Below are 23,124 nucleotides of genomic sequence, written 5' to 3'. Positions count from 1 at the left end.
CCTGTGGAGGAGAGACTCCTGCAAATGGGCCAGGCTGCCTCCATCCCTCCCCAGACCTCCTTCCAGGCCCTGGTCCACCCAGCCCAGCCCTGAACAGCCTTGGCCCACCCCAAAGTCTCAAGCAAGGGCAGTCTGAGCTGGAAAGGCTGTTGGGGTCTCTTTGTATAGAGGAGGAGACTGAGGTCCAGGGAGGGCGAGGGAGATGCTCAAGGTCACACAGATCTGCTTCCATGTTGATGGGGAAGCACTCTCTCATGAGGGGGTGGTCTCTGGGACATTAGGGGTGGGGGAGGTGGGGGTCTCAGACTACTGTCATTCGCTGACTCAGGTGATCTCTGATCAGAGGCTAAAAGAAGTTGGAGGTTTAAGTCAGGAGGAGAGGGGTATGGGTGGTTAGGCTGGGGCTACACTGGCATCTGCAAGGCTGATCCTCCCCTCTGTCTCCAGTACTTGGCCCTGAGGCTTGAGGGCACAGGCTGGTCCAAGGAAGCTGAGAGAACATCACCCCTCTTCTCTCATCCCTATCCCTTGGCTAACTTGCATGGTGCTCTCTTCTCTCTCACCCCTTCTCTCCCTCCTGCTCCATCCCTGCATTTGCCTCTCATGGCACTCTCCAGGAATCTTGGAGGAGATTTATAAATAAAATGAGGTCCAGAGCCCCGGAGAACCCCAGTAGGTCCCAGGTCCAGATCCCCTAACTTTCCCTCAGGAGAGAAGGCAGAGCCCTTGAGCCCCTGACAGGCTACCCACCCCTGTGCCCCTCTGCTTTGCTTCCAGGCTTCTCTATACACCTTCCTTTAGAAACACAATCAGTCTCCCTCTGTACCCCCCACACCCACACCCGGCCTAGGTCAGTGGGCACTGCGCTGGGTGACGTGGAGTCCAGTGAGTGTCCCTGACTTCCTCTGTAACCGCGGGCAATAGGTCCCCAGCTCTGTGCCTCAATCCCCTCTGTAACATAAGGAGGTTGCGCTGGATTGTGGGGATCCATGGGTGGGCTTCAAGGAAGCCACGAGTCCCCTAAAACTGTACATAAACATGAGCATGCTCGCGTGCATTTGGGTTGAGGAGCAGAGATGACCGAGAGTGCTCCAACCGTGACCACTTAGGATTCCACAGTCCACGGGTCTGTTTCTTGATAAACACTCCCCTTACAGAAATTCACAGGCATTGGGAAGGTCCCCTCATTTTACAAACAGGGACCCTGCTTCCCCCTACTGCCTAAAGATCTGGGAGTCCTGAGCAGGGCCATTCCCTAGCCCCCACCTTGAATCCTAGCCACCCCCTCCCCATTTAACCTAGAGTAACCTGGAGCTTAGAATCCCTCCCTTCCCAGCTCAGGGCCCAGGCTTCCATGAAGCCCCACGCTCCCCACACCCTCTGCAGGGCCTTTCCTCTGCTTGAGGGGGAAGGGGCTTTGGGAATTAGGTCATCTCCTCTGCCCACTCCCCACAGCTCCTTGAGCTCTCCTAGGATCCCGGTACCTGAAAGATAGGACCGCAGTGGGCAGGAGGCGGTATCAGACCCTCAGGATTAACACCTCTGTCGGGAAGCTTAGGGTTGCGTTGTCGGTGTCCCCGCCGGTGGTCGGCGGTCAGTGAGCAGGGTGTGCCCTGCAGCCAGCTCTGGCCTCAGCTGACGAAAATCATTTCTGCCTTGTCGTGGCTCACAGCCTTATTTCAGGCTGCAACAGGATCCAGGGACAGATGCTAAAAGCACCAGGCCCCAGGAAAGACAGGTGCCCCGGCAGCAGGCCCTTTCAGACAGAAGGTCTTGCACACACATGCACACACATGTACACATGCACACACCAAAGTCACCTGGAAATGCTGAGAGTCAGTCACCAGTCACTTGAGCTTGCTAATTGTGTCCTTAATGCCTGGAATGGGACCTGACGGGAACTCGAGAGTTGTTTGTTGAATTAATGAATGGATGGATAGATGAATGAATTGACCTCCAATATCTTTGCTTGACTTATTCATTCCTTCTTTCCTGCCTTCCTTTCTTCCTTCTGCCTCATTCCTTCCTCCTTCTCTCCCTCCCTCCCTCCACCTTCTCGCATTCTCTGAGCCTCTCTCTATGGACTGAAAATAAATAAGACAGGGCTCTGCCCTCAAGGAGCTCAGCCAGGCCGAGTCAGACCTGTAAACAAGCCTTTGCAACGCATCATGGGAAATGTTCTGGGAGCACCCACGGGAGGGTGCCACCAGCTTGGCCTGGGGGGTGTGGGGAAGGCTTCCCAGAGGAGGAGACGTTTGGGCTGGGCCTCGAAGGCTGAGTGAGAGTTCACTGGACATTGCAGGCAGAGGCCGCGTCATGTATAAGGATGTTAGGGGGTTGAAATTAGAGCCAGAACTGGGAGAGTGGGGTGGTGCTGAGAGATGAGGACAGACAGATGGGCAGGGGCCAGATCATAGCAGGCTTTTCAAAAGGAAAGTGTGCTTTATAAAGGACTGTTGAAGAGTTTAAAGCAGGGGAACGGAGTAGTCAGATTGGCATTGTCCAGAGATATCTCTGGCTGCCGCGGGAAAAATGGGCTGAGGGAGCCAGATTGGAGCAGAAGATTTCACTGTGATCAGGTAAGACATGGGTTGGCTGGACTGGGGCAGTGACAGAGGGCATGGAGAGGAGGGAAGGGCCTCGAGAGGTATTGGGCTGTCACCAGGTCCTGGTGAGAGACTGGATGCGGGAAGTGAGGAAAGGGCCGCTCCTGTTTCTGCTTGGGGTAGGTAACAGGGGAGGAGCAGATTGGGGAGAGGGGGCAGATATTGAGTTCAGTTTGGGGTGAACTTGGTTTGAGGTGTCCAGGGACTGGGATCACAGTGGGCCGGGGGACACTGCGCTCAGGAGAGGTTCTGGCTGAAGATAAAGATTGGGTCAGAGGCGCATCAACCGCTCCCAGGGAAAGGTGGGACCCGCAAGGATGTGCTGGGTCCAGGGTGGGGAGCACCTGTACCTGGGTGCCGAGACACACTGTCCAAGGGCGTATTTCTGACACCCTCTTAGGAAGAAGCCTGGACCCTGCTGTGGCCCATCTGAGCTCGGCTTCCTGCCCCTCAGCTTCCTCTGTCCAGCCTCTGCTGGGCCTGAGCTTCTAGAGAGGAAGGTGAGGGATGTTCCCAGGGCAGGCTTGGCCTCACCTGGGAGTGGGGCCACAATCCCCTTCTCTGGGCAAAGGATGCCCCCATCAAGAGAGGAGCATTCCTGATGGTCTGGGTCCTGAGCTCACCAGAGTTGCCTAGACTCAGACGCAACCTCTCGTAGGGGCCCTTCCTCCTGCCTGGAGCCCGGATCTGCCATGAGGAAGCAGCCCCAGAGCACTAGGCCCTGCCCCAGCTTGGCCCTGCCCACTGCCATGACAATGGGCACTACCACCCTGACACATCACCTCGCCCAGCTCACTCATTACACAGATGAGAGGAAAGCTGAGGCCTGGAGGAGTAGGCTTACCCAGGGTCACCCAGCTGGTAGACGACAGGACCAGGACTTCAACCCAGGAACTTCTTCTATGGCCCAGAGTTTTCCCTTTGTTTCCAAGCTTCCATTCCACGTGTATCAAACATTCTCATCCACCCAGAATGGCATGGACTGTTCCACCGTTGGGGAGAAGGAAGGGGCTTTAGACACAGCTGAAAATAACACAGGAGGCAGAAGGATGCAGGAAGCATTTATTGAGGGCCAGAGCTGAATTCTACAGGAGGCAAGAGGCAGGACACAGCATTGGAGAAGAGGATGAGGGGAGAAGGCAGTGACAGGGAGAGAACAGCCAGACAGAACTGCAGATTCCCAAGGCTGCCTCCTGCTGGCTCTTTGGGGAAATGCAGGTATAAATGGATTTTTCTATGCCACTACATCAGCCAATGGCCTGATAGTGTCTCTTCTCTGAAAGAGGCCCTTAGCCCCAGTCTCCTGTGCTACAAAGGATACTGACTCAGATGGGGACTTAGGTAAAGGTGGTCACTCATCATTGACCAAGCAGGAGCACCCTCTCATCTTTTCAACAGGGTCTGTGTTCCCAATCCTTAGGCCCCAGGAACCCTCTGGGATCACTCCTTTATTCCAAAGCACCCCATCCCCACCCTGACTCTCTCCCATCCTGACCCCGGCTTTCCCTAGCCTCACTTAGGGGTTCCAGGTCTAACATCACCCTGATGGGTGGGTAAGTCTATCCCTAACCCCAAATTACACTCCTCACCTTTAGCAACATCCTGGTATCCTTCCCCCTACATACCTTTGATCCTCAGCCAATTCCTTCCCCTCCCCACCCCCTCCCTCATTCCCCTGTAGTGATTATTCTGAAGCTGATATTCTGAACCTCTAGAGGGCACCACCAACCAACTCTGGAAATTATAGAACTCAGCCCCATTCCTCCGGGTGTCCCACCTGGGGATTAGAATCAGAGCCAACGAGGTTTAAGGGACAGGCTAGGGCCTGTAGCCAGGCTCCCCAATGTCACTGGGCACCAGGCACTAGCTAGGCCAGAGCGCGATGGGGAAGCACAGTGCCCACTCATCTGGGCATGATATAGATGCTAGGGCCTGAAACGGAAGAGTGGGGTACTTCCTCAAGAACCAGAGACACAGGCAGACTCTGGTCTAACCCCTCACTCACCCACCCAAGCTCATCTGCCCCTGAATTCTGCCCAGCCATTCCTCCACCACTACTCTCCCTCTCTTTCTAATACCGTGGAATGTATTTCAGGACTGGAAGAGCTCTAAGAAGTCATCTGAGCCAATCCATTCCCTACTAGAATCTCCTCTATGCATCCTGGCCACTGCTGCATACCTCCCATAACAAGGAACTCTGCCTCTCTCTTTCCAAACAGGCGACCTCAAGCTCAGGGCCTCAGGTAAAGCCACAGGATGGCAGATAGCTCCTTATCAACTCTTCTCTCCCCTTCAGATTTGAGCCCGGAACCTGCCATGAAAGGGCCCAGAAGGGATAGGTGGGTTGGAGGCACCTATAGCATTCCTGGAGGTCCAAGTCCCGGGCATGGGAGAAATATCGCTTTACAGCTCTCTTCTCTGGCCGCAGATAAGACACCCCAGGCAGTCCGAGCTGGGGTGCACAAAAGCATGAGAGGGATCTGGGAGGAGGAATCTTCCTGCCTCTCCTCTCCAGAGGGCCCAGTGGGGCACCTTGAGCTGGCCTGGGAGACCTCTCTAAAGGTCACTGTGGTAAAAATAGAGCTTGTCTGGGAAGGGATGGAAAACAGCTGCTCCTGCTTGGGACTTGGTGCCAGGGAGGCAAATGGTCAAGCCGGGGCCTGGACAGGGAACTTAGACCTAGGATCTTCTGAACACACGGCTCATTTGCCAGACTCCTCAGAGAGCAGAGCCAGGGAGGGAGGGAGGAGCATGGTGCCCCGGAACGCAGCAAGTCTAGGGGTCCATATACACAACACCCTCTTCCAAGCCACCTAGTATATTGATGGGAAGAGGAGCTTAGGTATTTGAAGATTGCCTTGGCCACAGCCCCATTAAACAGATGGGAAAGCTGAGGGTTAGACAGAGGAAGGGTCTTGCCCAGGGTCACAAAACGACTGAAGGATAGAGGCTAGAACCCAAGCCTGAATCACCACCCCACCTCCAAGCCCAGAGCTCTCCTCCCCTGACCCCCTGTCTCCGGGGCTGTCCAAAGAGGCCAGACCCCTTGGGGACGTGGCGCTGGGATCTACCAAGCCTGATGACTCTTCTTCGGCCCGGCCCTCCCGGGGTGGAGAGGGGGTAGGGACGGGGGAGGCTTTAGGTGGTGCAGGAGGCCTCGGCGGGGAGGCTGCCACGCTTGAGCCTTAGGCTGCCGTTCCACCCGCGGGGACAGATGTTGTAGCCAAGGATGCCGGGCGACTTAGCCCCGGAGTCCTCGGAGTCTAGGGACACGTCGGAGTCCGTGGGCGAGCGGCGGTAGGGGAAGGGCCTGGGCGGCGCGGGCAGCGGGCTCCGGGGGCTGGCGCAGGGCGAGGGCCCCGCGGGCAGCGGGCTCCGCGGGATCGGGGCGAACGTGGTCCCCGGTGCCGCGGCTGGGCCGGGGCGGGCGGGCTGCGGCGAGCGCATGCGCGGCGGCGGCGGCGGCGGCGGCGCCCTCGGCGGAGAGAAGGGCCGCAGGCTCTCGGCGCCCGCCGGCCGCGGGGAGGCGCTTTTGCGCCGGGCCGCGTTGATGATGTTTCGCGCCAGGAGCGCCTGCAGCTGGCGGCTGGGGGGCCGCACCTCGATCTCGGGTCGCAGCGGGGATACCGAGCGCTCGCTCCACGAGGGGGACATGGGCGGCGGCGGCGGCAGCGGCGGGGGGCTGCTTATGCTGCTCCCACGGCTGGGCTCCCACGGCCCCGGGCTCACCCAGCCGTCCAGGCTGCTGGGGGGCCGGGACGCGCCAGGCGTCCAGGGCGGAGAGGTGGGCAGGCTCTCCTGGCGGTCCTGGGGAGAGAGCAGAAAGGGTGGGGGCAGGCGTTAGTGCTGGGGTCCTCTACACCGGGTTTCGGAAGGGAGCGAGCCTGATTTGCCCATTGTACAGAGTCGGGAAGCCAGCGACCCAAGTCAGATCGTGCCTGTGCCCCAACTCTCAGCCCGGATGCTCAGAAAACCCCGCGCCGCCTGCCCCTGCGCTTAACAGGGAGGCAGATAGGACACCAGTGGTTAAGAACGCTCGCTTTGGACACAGACCCCTTTACTTACTGAACTTGGGCAAGTTGCTTCAGCAACGGAAGCAACTAGAAGTCTCTGGGCTTCAGTTTCCTCTGTAAAATGGGCGGATAATATCAGCACGTGCCCTAGAGGGTTGTTGTGAGGATTAAATGAGATAACTCATGTAAAGGATTGTTACATGTATTAGAAGATTCCCTGGAAGAGAGTAAGTATTCAATAGATGTTAGTTACCATAAAGAAATACTGGAAGGATACACATAAAACTAACCAAAGTGGTTCCCTGTTGGGAAACGGGGTGAACAGGGCAGGGTACACGGCCAGAGAGGTGGGAATAAGGCTTTTAATTTATTTTTATATAAAGTTTTTGAACTGTATGGATGTATTATCTATTCAAAAATTTAAAACTAAAATATTGATCATTATTATTAAGGTTGGACTTAGGGAAAGGCCCTCTCAGCCCCAACCCCCTTGCCATGTTGCCGTGGTCACTTCCTAATTTTTCCTTGGATGCCTTGGGCAGGGAGGAAGTTCCCACTGAGAGATGGAAACACAAAAGGAAGTGGGGTCATACTTCCCTAGGCAGCACACTCGGCTCACTGGACTTCTTGCCAGCATGGGGTGGGGAGTGTGGATTCGGTGAGGCCAAATTGGTGAACCTCTTGGAGGTTATAGAGCACTGTTCTGCTGTATACCATCATACCTGTTTCCTACCTATTTAGGGACTTTCCAGTCTCTCAATCCTTTATCTCTCAAGGGTAGCTGACATTATCACCCCCATTTTACAATGATGAAAATGAAGTTCAGAGGTGTAAATAACTGTCTGGCCTGTGCTGCCCCACCAGGAAATGTGTGTGTGTGACTATGGTGTGACTAAGGCTACACCAGGCTTAAGCAGTTAGAACTGGTTGGAGGGTGCAAGGCTGGCGAACCCCTGCCCAGCATGTATCTGCTAAACCATCCAATCAGATTCCAGCAACAAACCAGTCCACTCAGCCTTCCATCCAATCCAAATTCACCAGCAGTCATCCCTCAGAGTCCACATAGGCAATCCGTTCAGTGTCTCCTACCCAATCAAGATCTAGAACCATTCATAAGATCCATTCTCTCATCCAATCAGTAATCAGGCACAGCCAAGCCAGGCAGCCTCTCACCCAATCAGAATCTAATTTCTCCCAATCAAAAGAAAGCAATAAAGTATATATTTCCTCCAAACAATGCAGCAGCTACTAGATGAGCCTGGACTCTGAAATGGATCCCTTTAACCTAACGAGGACTGTTGTTCAGCAGTCTGAACAGGAGAATTTCCATAGGATGGCAATGCTGGAGTGACCCTTAGGGACCTCCTGGGGACATCCAAGGCCCCTGTTAGGAAATAGGGTGAACCATTTCAAGTAGGAAAGTTAAAGCTCAGCATAGGATCCACCCTTTTACTCCTAGCGTCCGAGTTGTGTGTACAGGAGCCAGAGACACTGGGAGCTGCTCTGTGAGACATCCCAGGAAGCTGTCAGTCAGCCCGGCTACAGGAAGGGGGGCCAAGAGTTCATGATCCAAGCCCATCAACAAGCACTGGGGCAGAGGAACTGGGGCTCTGCAGCCCGGAGAAGAGCGGGCTGGGGCAGGAGGAGCTGATAACCATCTGAAATCTCTAACGGTCACCTCCATCTTTGATGGCCACAGGGGAAGGCTAGGGTCTGCACGTGGAAGGAGTAACAGAATTGACTTCTCAGCCCGGGTTGGAATGCTGAGGTCAGTGGTGAGCAGCTCCTCATCATTTGGAGGAGGGCCAGAGCCTGACCTCACCGGAACTGCCATGTCTGGGTCCTGACTCCGGGTGTGTAGGGCGGGAGGGGGTGTGCACGATACAGAAAGGCTGTGGGAAATTAGATCTGTTCCCTTTCTGACAAAGATCTCAAAGCACCATATACACAAGAACTCCTTGGAAATGCACTTGGGTGAAAATTCAGAAAGCGGCACCCACTGAACCCAGCACCAGCCCCAAAGCAGGGCACGTGTGTGGGGTGAAGGCATGCATAGAGTAGAGTCAGAAAGGAACCATCAGTGACCAAACAGGGCTAGCTCCCGGACGGCCTTCTGCAATCCTTTCATTGCACAGAAGGGGAAACTGAGGCCCAGAGGTGGGAAGGGGTTGTCTAAGGTCGCACAAGGAGTCACGTGCAGATCTGGGACTAGAACCTAGTTCTTCTGACTCTCCATGGCAGTTGGTTCCTCTCCACCAGGGGCAGAAACTCAGTGTTTTCAGGAGTCAGGCGGTAACTGACGAATGTGGGAAATGGCTAGATTTAGATAACAGGGAGGGGAGGAGGGGACCTGAGGGAACTGGAAAGTGTATGCTCTGGCTCAAGGCATTTTGGTTCCATTTTTAAAGAAATCAAGCAAACCTGGACCGTGAGGGGCTGTGGGTTTTCCCCATGCTCTACAGCCTTTTTGGCCAAACTCCGAAAGAAGGAGAAAACAGAAGAATGTGGTTTCCACAGGATTCTGGTTCCGCAAGTGCTGACCCGAGGAAGAGAGAGGGCCACCCTCACTTCCAAGCCAGCACATGTCTGTCGCCACGGCAGACACACAGCAGATGCAGGCGGCACTCAGAGACACACCACACATTCTCACACAGTAACGGGGCAGTCCCACCCGACCTCCCAGGCCAGAATCAGGGAGGAGGGAGAGAGCCCTGACCACCAGCCAGTGAGCGCGGAAGAAAGAAAGAAGCAAGACAGATTTGAGGCAGAGTGTATTGAGAACAGGAGAGGAAACAAAGTTGGGGAAGAGCTTGGCCAGCCTGGCCGCAGGAGCCGCAGGATGGAGGGGGGGGCTCTTCCATTGCTGGCCCTCAGGGGTGGAAGGGAGCAGGGGTCTGGGCAGGGGCTTCCCTCTGTCCTGGGAGGGGCCTGGCATGAAGGAGCTGAGCTCCCTCGCGGCTCCCCCACGCATGCCCCCGCGTTCTGGGCAGGATGAACTCACTGGGAAGGCACCCCCTGTTCCTATGGAGACGAGCCCAGAGCTCATGAAAACGGCAGGCTCAGCCCAGCGCGGGCACCGCCTCCACCACCCCTAGCCCCGCTGGGGAGCCCAGAAATAGGGCTGGGAAAGAAAAGGTGGGTGGTACTCGGCCCCCAGCCTTGGGAAGCTTCCATTGGAATTCTGCCTCTTGCGTCTGTATTCTCTCACCCCCCAACAAAGCCTGGTTTTGGGGGCTGCATCCCATCAAAGGTATCAGAGGTGGTAAGGATCTCAGACTCTGACTCAATGCCCTCCCTGTACAAATGGGGAACTGACCCAAGGATACACATGGAGTCAGTCTGTTAGAAGCCAGATCTCTAAGTCTCAACCTTTTCCTCAAAACCCTAATGTCTCTTCCACCCCATCCCACTGAGCTGCTGTGCTCCTGCCCCAGCCCTTGCCACACTCCCTGATCCCCGGGCAATCCTGAGCCTGGGCCATCCCAGCCTAGGCTTCTGATCCCCGAGCCTCCTGTAGCAGCTCATTCCAGCCACACCCTCCCCAGGACACCCTTGCAGACATCTAACTCCATCTGTCTTATGGCAACTGCCCATGTCCTTCCCCTCTCTTCCCAGGGGACTGTCTTATCACTTACAAGGCCTTTCTCCCAAAGCACTAGCCTATCCTCTCGATCCTCACAGACTGTCACAGCTGCAAGGGCCCTCCTTGTATAAATGAGAAAACTGAGGCCCAGAAAGGGAAAGTGACTTGGCCAAACTCACACAGCAAATGGGAGGCTGAGATGGGACCAGAACTCTCCTCTCCTGCCTCTCTCCCTGTGGCCCCTGCACATAGATGGCTGCTTTTAGTCGGAAAGATCTTGGCTGAGGTTGAAGCCAAAAGAGCCAATGGATACACGGCTAGGGGCCTCTCTCCCAGCTGCACACCCCCATCTACACGTCCTTCTACAGGGCTCTCCTTCTCTCAGGGATAACCTAGGACCTCCACACCCCAGAACAGTGAGGGCAAGCCAGGTGGAACTAGGACTGAGGTCTGGGACGAACTGCTTTAGCTGTCCCTAAAGCGGAGCCAGATGTCTGGAGAGGGCATGGAGGCAGCTGAGCAGGCGGCAGGAAGAAAAGCATCAGGCAGCAGTGGCGGGCGAAGTCCTCATCCAGCAGAGGAACCCAGGAGAGGAGAGAATGTGGAGGCCGAGGCAAAGCTCTCTGAAGCAGCGGAGAGGAAACGGTGTCCAGAAGGCAGAGGTGGAAGAGACAGACCCGTGGAGGTGAGAATCCAGCAACAGGCAGAAATATGCCAGGAGCTGGGGCCACAATGAGGGAGGCCCCACCGGGGCAGCTGAGGAGGCAGACCCTTGGCTGGCTGGTTCCACAGGCAGGCTGTTTGCTCCAGAAGTCCCTGTTAGGGTCCCCTTCTAGGACCATTCCCCAGCAAGACGCTGGTATCCGTACAGCTCACAGAGGCCAGAGGAAGCCGCCCAGCCTCATTAGGGCCTGCCAAGGGAGTTCTCTCTCCATGACCCTCCTCCCCACCCACGGCCGACTTCAGATCCCTCAGACATGCAGTCCATCCACCCTTGTGGTAAGAAAGGGGCAGCTGCAGCTCAAAGAGGGGAGGTGACTTGCCCAACGTCACAAAGCTAGCTGGTGGCAGCGTCAGCCCTTGAGCCCCGAGTCCCCATACTCCTGACTCGCAGCCCTGTGCCACTTCCTGCTACCTCTGCTCTCCATCAGGCCCTCGGAGAGGGGGCCCTGACAGGCAGTGGGATCCCTGTGGGGTCTGTTACTTGAAGCAGAAGGAAGGCTTCCACACCTGAGCCTCGATCCCGGCATTCCGGGTGGAGAAGGAGGGCCTGGGGGCCTGCTTGGCTCGGGGAGACCACGCCCTGGAGGGGGACACCGGGGAGACATCACTGCTGTAGGTAGGGCTCACGGCCGCGGGCTGGAGGCCATCCTGGCCGGGGCAGGCGTACTGGCCCGGTGAGGGGCGGGAGGGCCGAGGCAGGGCGGGAGACGGCGGGAGGGCCCCCTTGGGCAGGCTGGGCGCCAGGTCCAGGGAGCTCGGCTTGGCGGGTGAGGCGGCTCTCGGCGGGGTGGCTCTAGGCGAGGCCTTGGCAGGTTCCTTGATGGGTGAGAGGACGAAGAGCGAGGGCCGCAGTTGGTACGGCGGCTGCTTGCTGGGCTCCGGGCGCAGGACCCCATTCTCAGGCAGGTAGCCATGGTAGAGGGAGGCGGGCGGGGTCCGAGCTGGGCTCCGGGATGCCACTCGGAAGCTGCCGGGGGCATTCGTGGAGTATTTCCAGGATGAAGGCAGGGACATAGTGGGTGAAGGGCAGCGGGCCAGCTCGGCGTGGCCTGGAGACGACGACTCGATGACGTACTTCTCCATGCGGGACTGGCGGCGGGCGTAGAGCTCGGCCCCCTTCCCCGAGGCCTCGGAGAGGTTCTGGTTGGGTTTGGGCTTTGGCTTGGCCTGGATGCGCGGCGACTTGAGGCACGAGGCCCACTCTGGGAGAATCTCCTCGGCCCCCCCAGGGCTGGCCCTATCCCGGGGTGCTGGCTCCTGCTGGAAGTTGGAGGCCTCGGCCCCCAGCGCGAAGGGCTCCTCCTCCACGCCCACCTCCCCCTGGTCCCTCTGCCGCCGCTTCTCATCAGCTGTCTGCACCAGATCCAGCAGGTCTGGATTCGGGGTCACCTTGGGCTTCTCCACGAAGGTGAACATGGATTTCCGGCTGCCCCTGCGGGCCATCGACTCCTCCAAAATGCCCGTCTTGCTGGCGGGAGCTGCTTGGCCCTTCAGATAAGAGGGCTTGGTGTCGGAGCTGGGGTACAGGGCAGAGTAAGAGGGGGGAGACCTAATCCGGGAAGCCAGAGGGGCCGTGGACAAGGTCTCGGCATAGGTGGGGGGCGGGGCGAAGTTCCCCAAGGGGCGTCTCTCCAAGGCGGGGCTTCGCTGTGCCACGGGCCTCCTCTCCACCATGGGGCTGTGGGACATTATATGTCTCTGTGGCCGAGGGCTCCTGTCTGCCATGTTCGGGGGCTGGGGAGCCGGGGCTTTCTCCCCGAGATGTCGTCTCTCTACCATGGGGCTCCGCTCCATCTGGCTGGTGCTCCCTGGCGCCTGGATCCCAAAGGGCCTGGCTGTCCTGTTGACCACTGATGGAGGCTTGGCCAGTGTGAGGTGGACCTCGCTGTACAGCTTGGTGGGTATGATGGCGGCTGCCCGCCCAGTCACCTCTTGTTCTGCTGACACCACTGGGACACTGGGCTGGACATCGATGAGCAAGGAGCTGGACATGAAATCTGGGGCTGGGGGCCCCGAGGTGGAGATGGGAGTAGCTTCTCTGGAGAAGATGCTGGTGGTGGCAGGTGGAGCTGATACCTTATCAATGAGGAGGGTGCTGGATTTCACCTCCACAGTCGGTTCCTGGGGCTGCCCGCCAGCACACGGGGTGCTGGGTTTGGAGTCTGGCACTGTGCCATTCGGTGGGAGCTGTGCCTCCGAAGAATTCTGTTGGACGCTAGAAAGCGGCAGGCTCTGCGGGGTGACAGTTGCCGGGGGGTTCTGATTGACATCTGTGGCTGGCAGGTTGTGGTTGCTGTCAGAAGCTGGTGTGGTCAGTGTGGCACTAGGTGAGGAAAGGTTTTGGTTGACATCTGCGTCTGGGCTGTGGCCCTCATCTGGAGGTGGGGTTGGTGGGGTCTCCTGGGCGTCTCGGTTCTGGGACAGGTGGAGCCCATTGGCCGTCAGCAGGGCTGCATTCTCCTTTAAATAAACCACCAGTGGCACCTCTTCCTCCTCACTGGCCATCCTCTCCAGGTGCCGCAGCAAGCCGGCGTCCTCTGAGCACCCCTCCATGCTGTGACCAGGCACCCCTAGGTCAGGGCTCCGGCAGGCGGGGTTCCTGGGAGGGCTTGGCTCAGGGTGTGAGGGGGGACTCAGGCTGGACCCCGGAACATGGCCTGTGGGGCTGGCAGGGGGCACTCTGAGGCACTCCTGGCTGGTCTTCTGTACCCTCCGGCCGTGGCTCTCCAAGGTGAACTCGTTCACCCTCTGCCGGCGCCTGTTGAAGAGCTGGACGCCGCGGGAGTTGGAGCTGGGAGGGGTGGTCAGCTGGGCTGCAATCTGCTGGCTCCGTGCCTTGGCCTCTTTCAGATCCTTCTCGGTGAAGCTCGTGCTCCGGCCCAATGCTGCAAGGAGGGACAGAGGCCCCGTTAGCAGACGGGAATGCAGAGCCACAGGAGTACACACTCAGACAGTCACCCATGTCCCTCCTATAGATGCTCTTGTCCTCTGGAATTTGATCTTTATTCACTGTTTCCTAGAATCCCCCTCCTCAAAAAGACCCCTGACCCAGCCACCATGGCCAACTCAAATGCCACCACCTGTGTAAAACCTTCCCTGATTACCCTTTCAGGATTAACCGGGCCTTCACTTGGACCCCTGAGGGTTGTTGATGCAGCACTTCACCAAACACAGCAAGAACACCTCACCCTAGAGGTCCAGGCCCCAGTACCTCCCCGACTCATCTCCTACTACCCTTCCCCTCTCTCACTGGGCTCTGCCCTGCTGGCTTTCTTTCTGTTTCTTGAAAATGCCAAGTCTGTTCCTGACCCAGGGCCTTTGCACTTGCTGTTCCCGCTGCTTGGAATGATCTTTTCCCAGATGGCATTCTGTGTTGGTTCTTTCTTGCCACTCAGGACCCACTTGAATGTCACCTCTCTGGATGGGCCTTCCTCCATAATCAGTCTGCCCCTCTCCCATCCCATCTCTTTGCTTTCTTTCTTTCACGGCATTCACCACAATTCAGAATTATCCTCTTTACACGTTTCCTTGTTTATTATTATGCGTCTCCCCACCTAGAACATAAGCTCTAAGGGGGCGAGGACCTTGCTTGACTTGTTCATCACTCTAACCCTGGCCCCCAGATAGTGCCTGGCACAAAGTGGGCACTCTGTCAGCATTACTGAATGCATGAATGAACCCCAGGACATTTTCTATATGCCTCTCTTAGGGCCCTTTACACTTTCAAACTCAGAGTATAGTCATTTGCTAACACTAACACTAATGCTTCTTTTTAGAATGGGTAATAGGGCCGGCCCCGTGGCTTAAGTGGTTAAGTGCGCGCTCCGCTGCTGGCGGCCCAGGTTCGGATCCTGGGCGTGCACTGATGCACCACTTCTCCGACCATGCTGAGGCCGTGTCCCACATACAGCAACTAGAAGGATGTGCAACTATCTACTGGGGCTTTGGGGGGGAAAAAAAAAAAAGACTGGGTAATACATTCACATGGTCTAAAGATACAAAAATTAAAAAAACATAAAAAGGTATACAATGAAAAATGCCCCCCCCTTCCCCGAGCAGCCCACACCACAAAGCAGGTAAAACTGTTATCCATTTCTTCTATGTCCTTGCAGGTTTCTTCCCATTGTTATTTAAATAATCATTTAAAAATTCTCATATTTTGGAGCCAGTCTGGTGGCTCAAGCAGTTAAGTGCGTGTGCTCCACTGCAGCGGCCCGGGGTTCGCCGGTTCGGATCCCGGGTGTGCACCGACACACCGCTTGTCAAGCCATGCTGTGGCGGCGTCCCATATAAAGTGGAGGAAGATGGGCACGGATGTTAGCCCAGGGCCAGTCTTCCTCAGCAAAAAACAAAGAGGAGGATTGGCAGATGTCAGCTCAGGGCTGATCTTCCTCACAAAAAAAAAAAAATCTCATATTTTACTATTATATAAGTAATAAACTGGGCTAGTTTCAGCAGCAACTATACTAGAACATGGCATTATTTCATTTTATCCTCACAAGAACACAAGGAGACAGGCATTAGTTGCCCCTGTTTTACAGAAGTGGAAAAGGAGGTCCAGAGACCTGTAAGTAACTCACACAAGGTCACACAGCAAAGGGTGGCAAAGCCGGAATCAGAACCAATTCCCTCTGGGTCCACAGCCCATGCTCGAGCTGCCTGCTTGTCCCAAGAGGTCCCTTTGGGACGTACAGGGGATAGTCAGCGGGGGTTGGGGTTCATTCTAGGGCTGGAATCTGGGCCTGAGGTCCGGTATCGGGCTGGGGTCAGGCCCCTATTAATCTGTAAGTTCACTGTAGGCAACCATCTCTCTTTATATCCCCAGTGCCCAGCTGGCACACAGTCGGTACTCAATTTATGCTTATTGAACAACAAATGAACAAATGGACGCATGGACTGATGGACAGATGGATGGGACAGCCTGCGCCCAGGGTTAGCAGCTCAGTCAGTGGCTGGGAAAATTCCTCCCTCCATCACCCTCCTCTCCACTGCGGGAAGCTAATTAGTTCTTGAGGAATCTGACCCTGCCCTCCCTCCTACTTTGCCCTCATTAGCACCGGCCATGACATGCTCAGTGGATCTCTAAGGACAGTCTTTCTAGGCATCCTGCCAGCAAGGCTCAGAATTCACGGACTCTCAGAGCTGGGAGGGCCCTTACAGAGGAGCTATTTCACCACCACCCCTCTTTTCTAGATGAGGAAACTGAGGTCCAGAGTGGCACAGGGTAGAGCTCATGCCAGGGTCAGCAGGGCAGCGCACCCAGAGCAGAGTAGCTGCAGACAGCAGCTTCACTGGGACCAGGCTCAGCAGCCACAGGGGCCTGGCCCCAACTTCCTTCCTCCCTCCTCCCATCAGGACCTGGCTCCGCCTCACACACACCTGTGCCCGCCCGTCCAGAACAGTGAGCGCACACAGCCTGCTCCACGTGCCTCGGACACCTGCTCCCTCCTGGGAGGGATCCTCTCCTGCCTGGATCCCCCCACCTATAAAAGATGAAGGGCTTGGGGGTTTGGGCAGGCTGCTCCCCCCGGGGTGAGCTTAGGTGGAGGAAGCCAGCCACACAGGAAGGACCTGAGAGGTGGCTCAGCTCCTGCAACGTCCATCTCCTCCGCTCTGCTTAGAAACCAGGCGTCCTGGCCCAAATCCGGGCTCTGCCGTGAACCAGCTGTGTGACCTTGGCAAGTGGCTGCACCTCTCAGAGCCAGTCTTCTTGACTGAGAAGAAGGTGCTAAAAGCACTGATGTTAGGGTTGGGAGGCTACAGTGAGGTCATGAATGCCAGGACAGCTTATTGTCATCAAGCCCTGGCGGAGGGGGCGGAAGGCTCATGCCACCTGGGATGAGCTGGTAGCTGGTGACCCCACCTACTTCCTCTGGAAGAGGTCAGAGCTTCTTCTAGCAAAGGAGATTCACTCCACAGATCGGGGTCCCCAGAGAGATGTGACTCTCTTAAAGTCACACAGCAGGGGATTCCAGAGTTATGGGGAGGCAGGGATTATTGCCCCAAATCACAAAACCTCAGAATTTCAGAGCTAGCTATCACTGGGTCCAATTCCTCACACAATTCCTACATCCCTAAAACCATGCCCCTGAGTGTACAAGCCTCTGTTTACACACTCAACAGACAGGGAGCTCACTACCCTGAAGAGGTGCCTTCCACTAATGAACGTTCCTCCTCTATCAAGTTGCTCCTTACGTTAACTTCCACCTCTTGTCATGGTTCTGCCTCCTCCTGCCACACAGATAAAAAGCTTTCTCTTCCATACCTGCCAGCCCTGCAGAGACTCACAGACACAAATCACATCCCCACAGGGCATGGTCAGGATACACATCCCGAGTCCCACCAATGTTGCTCATGACACAACTGCAGCATCATAGTTAACATTGATTGGATTCTTACTGTGGGCCTAGATGTGCACTTTACATATATTATCTTATTAAATTCCCACAACAACCCTATGAAGCACAAACTATTATTATCCACTTTTTAGTGATGAGAAAACCAAGGCTCAGAGAGGTCAAGTGAGCTGCCCAAGGTCACAGAGCCAGAAAGCAGTGGAGATGGCTCACCCCTGGCTCTACGTGACTCTAGAGGGCACCGAGCTTTCTGGCTAGCAGGTTCCCACAGGGCGAGGCTCATAGAAAATGCTTCAGTGTTTGAATAATCTAGACCTCCCAATGTCACTGTGTCACCAGCTAACTGGCCCGAGTTGCTTAAACAGTTGCTTGTTGCTTAAAAAGAAAAGTCCCATCAGCAGTTAAGAGTTCCTCAAAGTAGTTGCAAAGTGCTCAAAATACTTTTTGTTGTGCTTGCTTGAGACAGAACATTGTCCAATAGCCAAATCGCAGAACCGGCCCAAACTAGAAAGATCCAAGATGGTGGGGGGGTGCTGCACACAGAAGGAGACTGCACAGAAGGTGCCACGAGCTGGAAGGGAGATCTGCGCATGCCCCAAGATAAAGCTTCCTCTATGCATATTCATCCCCTACCCCAAATAAAAGCTGCCCACTCCCCATGCTCGGGGAGCCACAGCTTTGTGAAATTACTCCCTATGGTCTCCATTTTCTTCGCTGCATGGCACAAATAAAATTTTTGCTTTGTGTGTCACAACTACTTCTGGTGTAGTTTGATTTAACTCTCTAGGAAGGGGACTCACATTTGGTCCAGGGACACCTGTACTCTTTTCTCCTCACTTCTCTGCTTCAGTCGTATCGCCAGGCTGGTTCTAAAGGCCATGGGTTTAGAAAATGCTCAAATGTCAGAGCATGAAGGGCCTTCAGGGATAAGCTGGCCTGGGAGGCATAGAGAGGGAAAGGGTTGCAGAGGAGGCTGTGGGCCAGGACCTGGTCTGCTGACCCCAGCCAGCCTTGGCACCTCCCCCACAGTGCTGTTCTGGGACCAGAGGAACTCGGCAGAAAAGGGCAGGGGGTGAGAAAGCCTCGCCTCTGAGGAAGCTCCCGCGCCCCCGGCCCCAGCCCGCAGTGACTCCACGGAAAAGGAATTCAGCAGGAGGCTTGGACCAGGCCCAGCCAGCAATCCAGACGATTTTTGCCACCCTGCACAAACAAAGCTGAGAGAATAGGGGCTGGGCCATCTGCGGGCACCCCAGAGTCCTCCACTGCGGGGCACTGGGGGAGGCAGCTCCATCCGAAATTCCCCAGACTGAAGAACTGCCACCCCGGGCAATGCCCCAGCCAGCCGAGTCCAAGGTTGTGCTCCCTAGTGTCGGAGAGGCAGGGGTGGCCAAGGGCCCTAGGGGACAGGCACCTTGCTGAGCCCCGATCTGCCTGGCTGCAGCCTGAGCTGTGTAAGTCACAACACCTCCTCTTCTCTAAGCCTGTGCAGGGCCAGGTGGGGGGCTGGCCCTTGAAAGACCCACTCTGGACGATGGATCAGGAGCTCTGTAGACAGGCCTTCAGGAGAGGAAGGGGTGGGGGCAGACACAAGGAAGGGCTGCCCGAGGTCAGGAGACCTGGGTCCAATGGGGTTAAATCCCCGAGTGAGGCAGGGGACAAGGAGCCCTGAGTACAGGTTAGAATGAGGATTGCAATGCTGCTGCAATTACTGAGCCCTTGCTACAGCCGGGTGCTGTGCTGTGCACTTTATACTCATCACCTTGTTCAATCCTCCCAACAACCCGGAGAGACAAGCACTATTATTCCTCCCAGTCTGCAGATGAAGCCGGAGCTCAGAGAGACCTGCCCAGGGGTCATACAACTTGTAAGTAGCAGAGCTGGGATTCAAAACTCAAAGTCTGGTTGCTCACATTTCTTAACCACTCTGCCTTCCAGACCCTGACTCTAGGGGAGGGACACCAGTAGAGGCTCCAGTGTTCCTGGGCGATGGTCTGCAGAACCCTCTGTTTCCTCATCTCCTGATTAATGCCCCAGCAGTGCCCTCTCCCCTGCACATTCAGCTGCCTAGAACAACTCATGCTTTCTCTCCTTTCTTCCTCTCAGGAGAAGAGCTGATAAACTCGTTCTTACTAAAGTAGAAATGACCGCTAGGACATGAAAGACTAGTGGTGTGGAAAGAGCACAGCGTTGGGAGTCAGGAGACCTGAGTTCTAGTTATGCTCAGGCAGGGATAAGCCCTTTCTCCCACCCCCATCACTTTTGCAGGCAGCTGCCTGTTCTTCCCACCATCAGGCCTGTCTGGACTGAGGATCTGAAGGACGGAGGTGGGGCAGGGGAAGGGAGGCCAGAGCAGAAGGTCAGGACAGTGAGAGAATTCAAGGAAATGCTTCTTCACACGGCTGCCGTCAGTGGGAGTGTCCAGGCCCCGGGCAGGGTGGAGTGGGACAGGGAGCCAGAGGTAGGAATAGAGACTGGCTGGAGGCAGCCCATTGTGGCTGCCTGGGAGTCTTGGCAACAGGACAGGTAAAGAGGCTGAGTAAACTGCCCCCCTGGTGGGGTCAGGAAGGAACCAATGGCTGGCCGCTGCACAACTTCTGGCTCAGCTGGGGGCAGGAAGATGAACCGGGCCTGAGTAATGGCCTGGCTACCTTGCCAGCCCCTGCCCCATATTCTCTCCGCTGAAAGGAGGAAATGACACAGCCTCCATTCCCTGGGGAATTCTCCATCCATGCCAAAGTCCTGGTGAGTGCAACTTGACTGAGTCCCGGCAGACTGCCAGACCTCATCTCAGGAGGAGAATAATTCATACTAAGGTGGGAAGGACTGCCAGGATATGGGAGACACATAGGAATGGGAGTGGGGAGCCCCAGGCCTAGCTCGAGGCTTGCCACTAACAGGCTAGCAGAAATCACCATATGCCTCTCCCTTGATGCCCAGAGGGGAACAGAGACCAGAGAGGGATACCGTATGCCCTAAGTCACACACCCCAAACCACAAAGGCACCTCTGAGTGCTCATCTTACTCACTCTGGCTGGGTCCTCCCTGCAGCCCAGTCTCTCCCTGGATGCTGAGCCGGCCTTGGTTCTCAAAGCCTCTCGGAAAGGCAGCCAATCACCTCGCTGACAAAGAGGAAAATCCCACATAGACGGCAACGCAGAGGAGCTGGCTGTGACTTCTCTCCTCCACAGATGACTCAGCTCAGCTCTTTATCAGGAAAACCGATTTTGCAACAGCCTTTTAAATGGCCTCTCCACCCCCAGTCTCTCCCCCGCCAATCTACCCGCCCCACACTGCCAGATTCATCTTCCTCCCGCCTGGCTCCACTCGTGTCTCTCTCCTGCCTCCCCAGGATGTGGGAGATGGAGCAGCGAGTCCTCGTCCTGGCATTCAGGGCCCCTGACGTCAGGGCCCGCCCGAGAGCTTGCTAACCCACTCTCTGTGCCCTCAGCAATGGCCAGAGAAGTCCAAAGCCTCGCGGTTCCCACACCTGCCCTGCGAGTTCCTGTCTCTGCTGTGGGGTGTGCACAGACCCCTCCATCCGGAACTCTTCTCTGTCTCACATCCTTTCCACGCGCCCAATCTCCCAACCCTTCCACCTAACTTGAAGGCCACCCCCTTACAAAAAGCCTCCCCCAATCCACCAATGTTTCATCTGCACCACTTAGGTTAATAACCTCGTCACTTTGCATATTATTCATTTCAGTGAGAGCTACCCTTCCGGGCATGCTCACCACATGCCAGGCCCTGGCTTCATGGACAGCAACCCGTGAGGTCAGTACTACCCTCATCTCCACGTTAGAGAAGAAGCGGGCTCAGAGGGGTAAAGCTGGTCAGCACAGCTAGGCAGAGGCAGAGTTGGGATTCGAACCCAGGGTGGCCCAGCGCCCAGTCCAGGGCCCATCAGGTGGGCCACGCTGCCTCCTCCCTGTGTCTCGCTCTGCAGCAGTCAGGGTCTGGGTCTTATTTTCCCTCGCAGACTGCAAGAGCCTCGGGGACAGGGCCTCACCCACTGCTATCTGTATCTCCGTTGTCCCCCACACTTCCAGGGGCGCTTGAGGATAATGAGGAAGTCGATGAGAACGACAACAGCCAACGTGTGAGGAGCACCCGACGCTGCCAAGCTCAGGGTTTAGCATGTATTTTCTCACTGAATCCTCACAGCAACGCGTAAGGGAGCTGCCTTACCCCCGTTTTACAGATGAGGAGAACGAGGCCTGGAGAACTAGCAACCTCACCCCAGGTCTCCCAGCCAGCAAGGGGCAGGCAGAGCGGAGCTGGAGCCGGGATGCTGACTGATCCCCAGCCTGGGCCCCTCCTTCTGAAGAGCTCCGCCTACCAAGCACGCTTACTTTCCCCATCCACTCTCCCAGGCCCAGCCCCACTGCCACTTCCTCCAGGAAGTCCTCATCGATCCATCCAGACTCCTAGATCAGTGCTCCTCCTCTGCTCAACCTGGCCCAGGGGCCTCAGAGCAGGAGGAGGGCTCGGAGAAAACAGGTTGAGAAAGCTCTAGAACCAAGGCCCGAGGGGAAGGATGCCGGGTTGGCCAACTCCTGGTATCTCCCTGCTGGCAGTGGGCTGGGACTAGGCAGGGCAGGATGGGTGGGCTGGAGGGAACGTAAGATGAGGGTTCCTGACATGGGCCTTGGCTGGCAGCTATCCCTACAGGCCACAAGCACTGCTCATTGTATCTGCGCAGGGCCCTGCTGTGGAGTCCTCCTCTCCTGCCTTCTCTGCCGGCCTAAACACTACTCTACAATTAGATTTTCAGGGACTGGGAAATGGTGACCCAGAGAGAGGCAGGCTCAGCCCCAGCTGCACAGCAAACTGGAAAGGGCTGGTTCACAGAGAGCCAGGCTCAGACCCAGGCTCCCACCTCCCAGTCCAGCCCTGGTGAGGCAGGCCTGCCCCCTGCCCTCTCCTGCTGCATCAGCCTCCCTCATCCCAGCCCTGGGGGCTTCTGGAGTGCAGAGAGGACTGCCACAGCCCGCCTTTCCAGGGAAACACTTAATCCAGGAAACAAACAGGTGGTGAGCCAGGGCGGGAAGAGACGGTTACCCCCAAACTGTGCCTGTGCCAGGTGCAGGGCTGGGCCTCGTCCTTCTCTGGGTCCCCAGGCCCAGCCCAGCTGGCACATTCTGGGCCCTCTATAAAGATGCAGCCCTTCCTGCTGGCCCTGTGGCAGCCTGGGGCCAGAGCCGGTCTCCATCCTCTCTAAGTGCCCCAGACTCAGCACAGGCCATCACCCAGCAGGGGCTCAGTAAGTGTTGACTAAACAAATGACTAAATAAATAAGTGAAGGATGAGCACTCCCACAATCCAAACCCACCTTCTCATTTTGCTCCACCATTCCTCCCCGGAGACGAATTCTAGATTCGTCTAGATCCCAGATTCATCTAGATTCCAGATCAAGATCTAGAGGGTGGTTCCTGGGGACAGGGGGGAGAAGGCAGGAGGAGGGAGCAACAAATCGCTGGGTGAATAGGGAGATGAAACCTTAAATTGCAGTGTTAGACCTAAGAGGCAGAATATTCCATTAAGTTCCAGGAAAATATAGAGGCTAGGAGAGAGATGAATTAGGATGAAGCAATCCAGGAAGGCTTCCCAATGGGGGTGGCATACGCCCTAGGTCTTGACAGATGGAGATGTGAAGGCATTCTAAGCAATGGGGCAGACCAGCAGAGGCTAGAAGCCTCAAGGCAATTCCTGCCCCACTCTCCTGCCCCTGCCCCACCCATACCCCAAATCAAGCTCAGCTGGAGAGGAAGTCACCTTTGACAGAGGAACACACGTGGTGGGCTTGCCCAGAGGCTGAAGGTGAATGGGGTGGTCCAGGGAAAGTT

At 56.3% G+C, this 23,124-nt stretch overlaps 1 protein-coding gene across 4 annotated transcripts in view; it reads right to left on the bottom strand.

The window, feature by feature from the left end:
- Positions 1 to 4,284: 4,284 nt before the first annotated feature.
- Positions 4,285 to 23,124, bottom strand: part of SYNPO (synaptopodin) — a 37,031-nt gene continuing 18,191 nt past the window's right edge. Inside the window, exons 1-3 of one of the 4 annotated variants that reach the window (XM_058544222.1) lie at positions 20,308 to 20,388; positions 11,433 to 13,810; positions 4,285 to 6,413 (exon numbers count right to left, since the gene is read on the bottom strand). In XM_058544222.1, coding sequence (XP_058400205.1) covers positions 5,745 to 6,413; positions 11,433 to 13,478 — 2,715 coding nt within the window. In that variant the 5' untranslated portion in view covers positions 13,479 to 13,810; positions 20,308 to 20,388 and the 3' untranslated portion in view covers positions 4,285 to 5,744. Of the gene's footprint in view, positions 6,414 to 9,366; positions 13,811 to 20,307; positions 20,389 to 23,124 lie in introns of those variants that run through there. The other 3 variants (XM_058544231.1, XM_058544211.1, XM_058544240.1) reach the window with 3 other exon arrangements.

Source organism: Diceros bicornis, chromosome 1, assembly GCF_020826845.1.
Source record: "Diceros bicornis minor isolate mBicDic1 chromosome 1, mDicBic1.mat.cur, whole genome shotgun sequence".
Classification (NCBI taxonomy): Eukaryota; Metazoa; Chordata; class Mammalia; order Perissodactyla; family Rhinocerotidae; genus Diceros; species Diceros bicornis.
The sequence above is the reverse complement of the archived record's forward strand: the minus strand, read 5'-3'. Positions and strand labels throughout refer to the sequence as shown.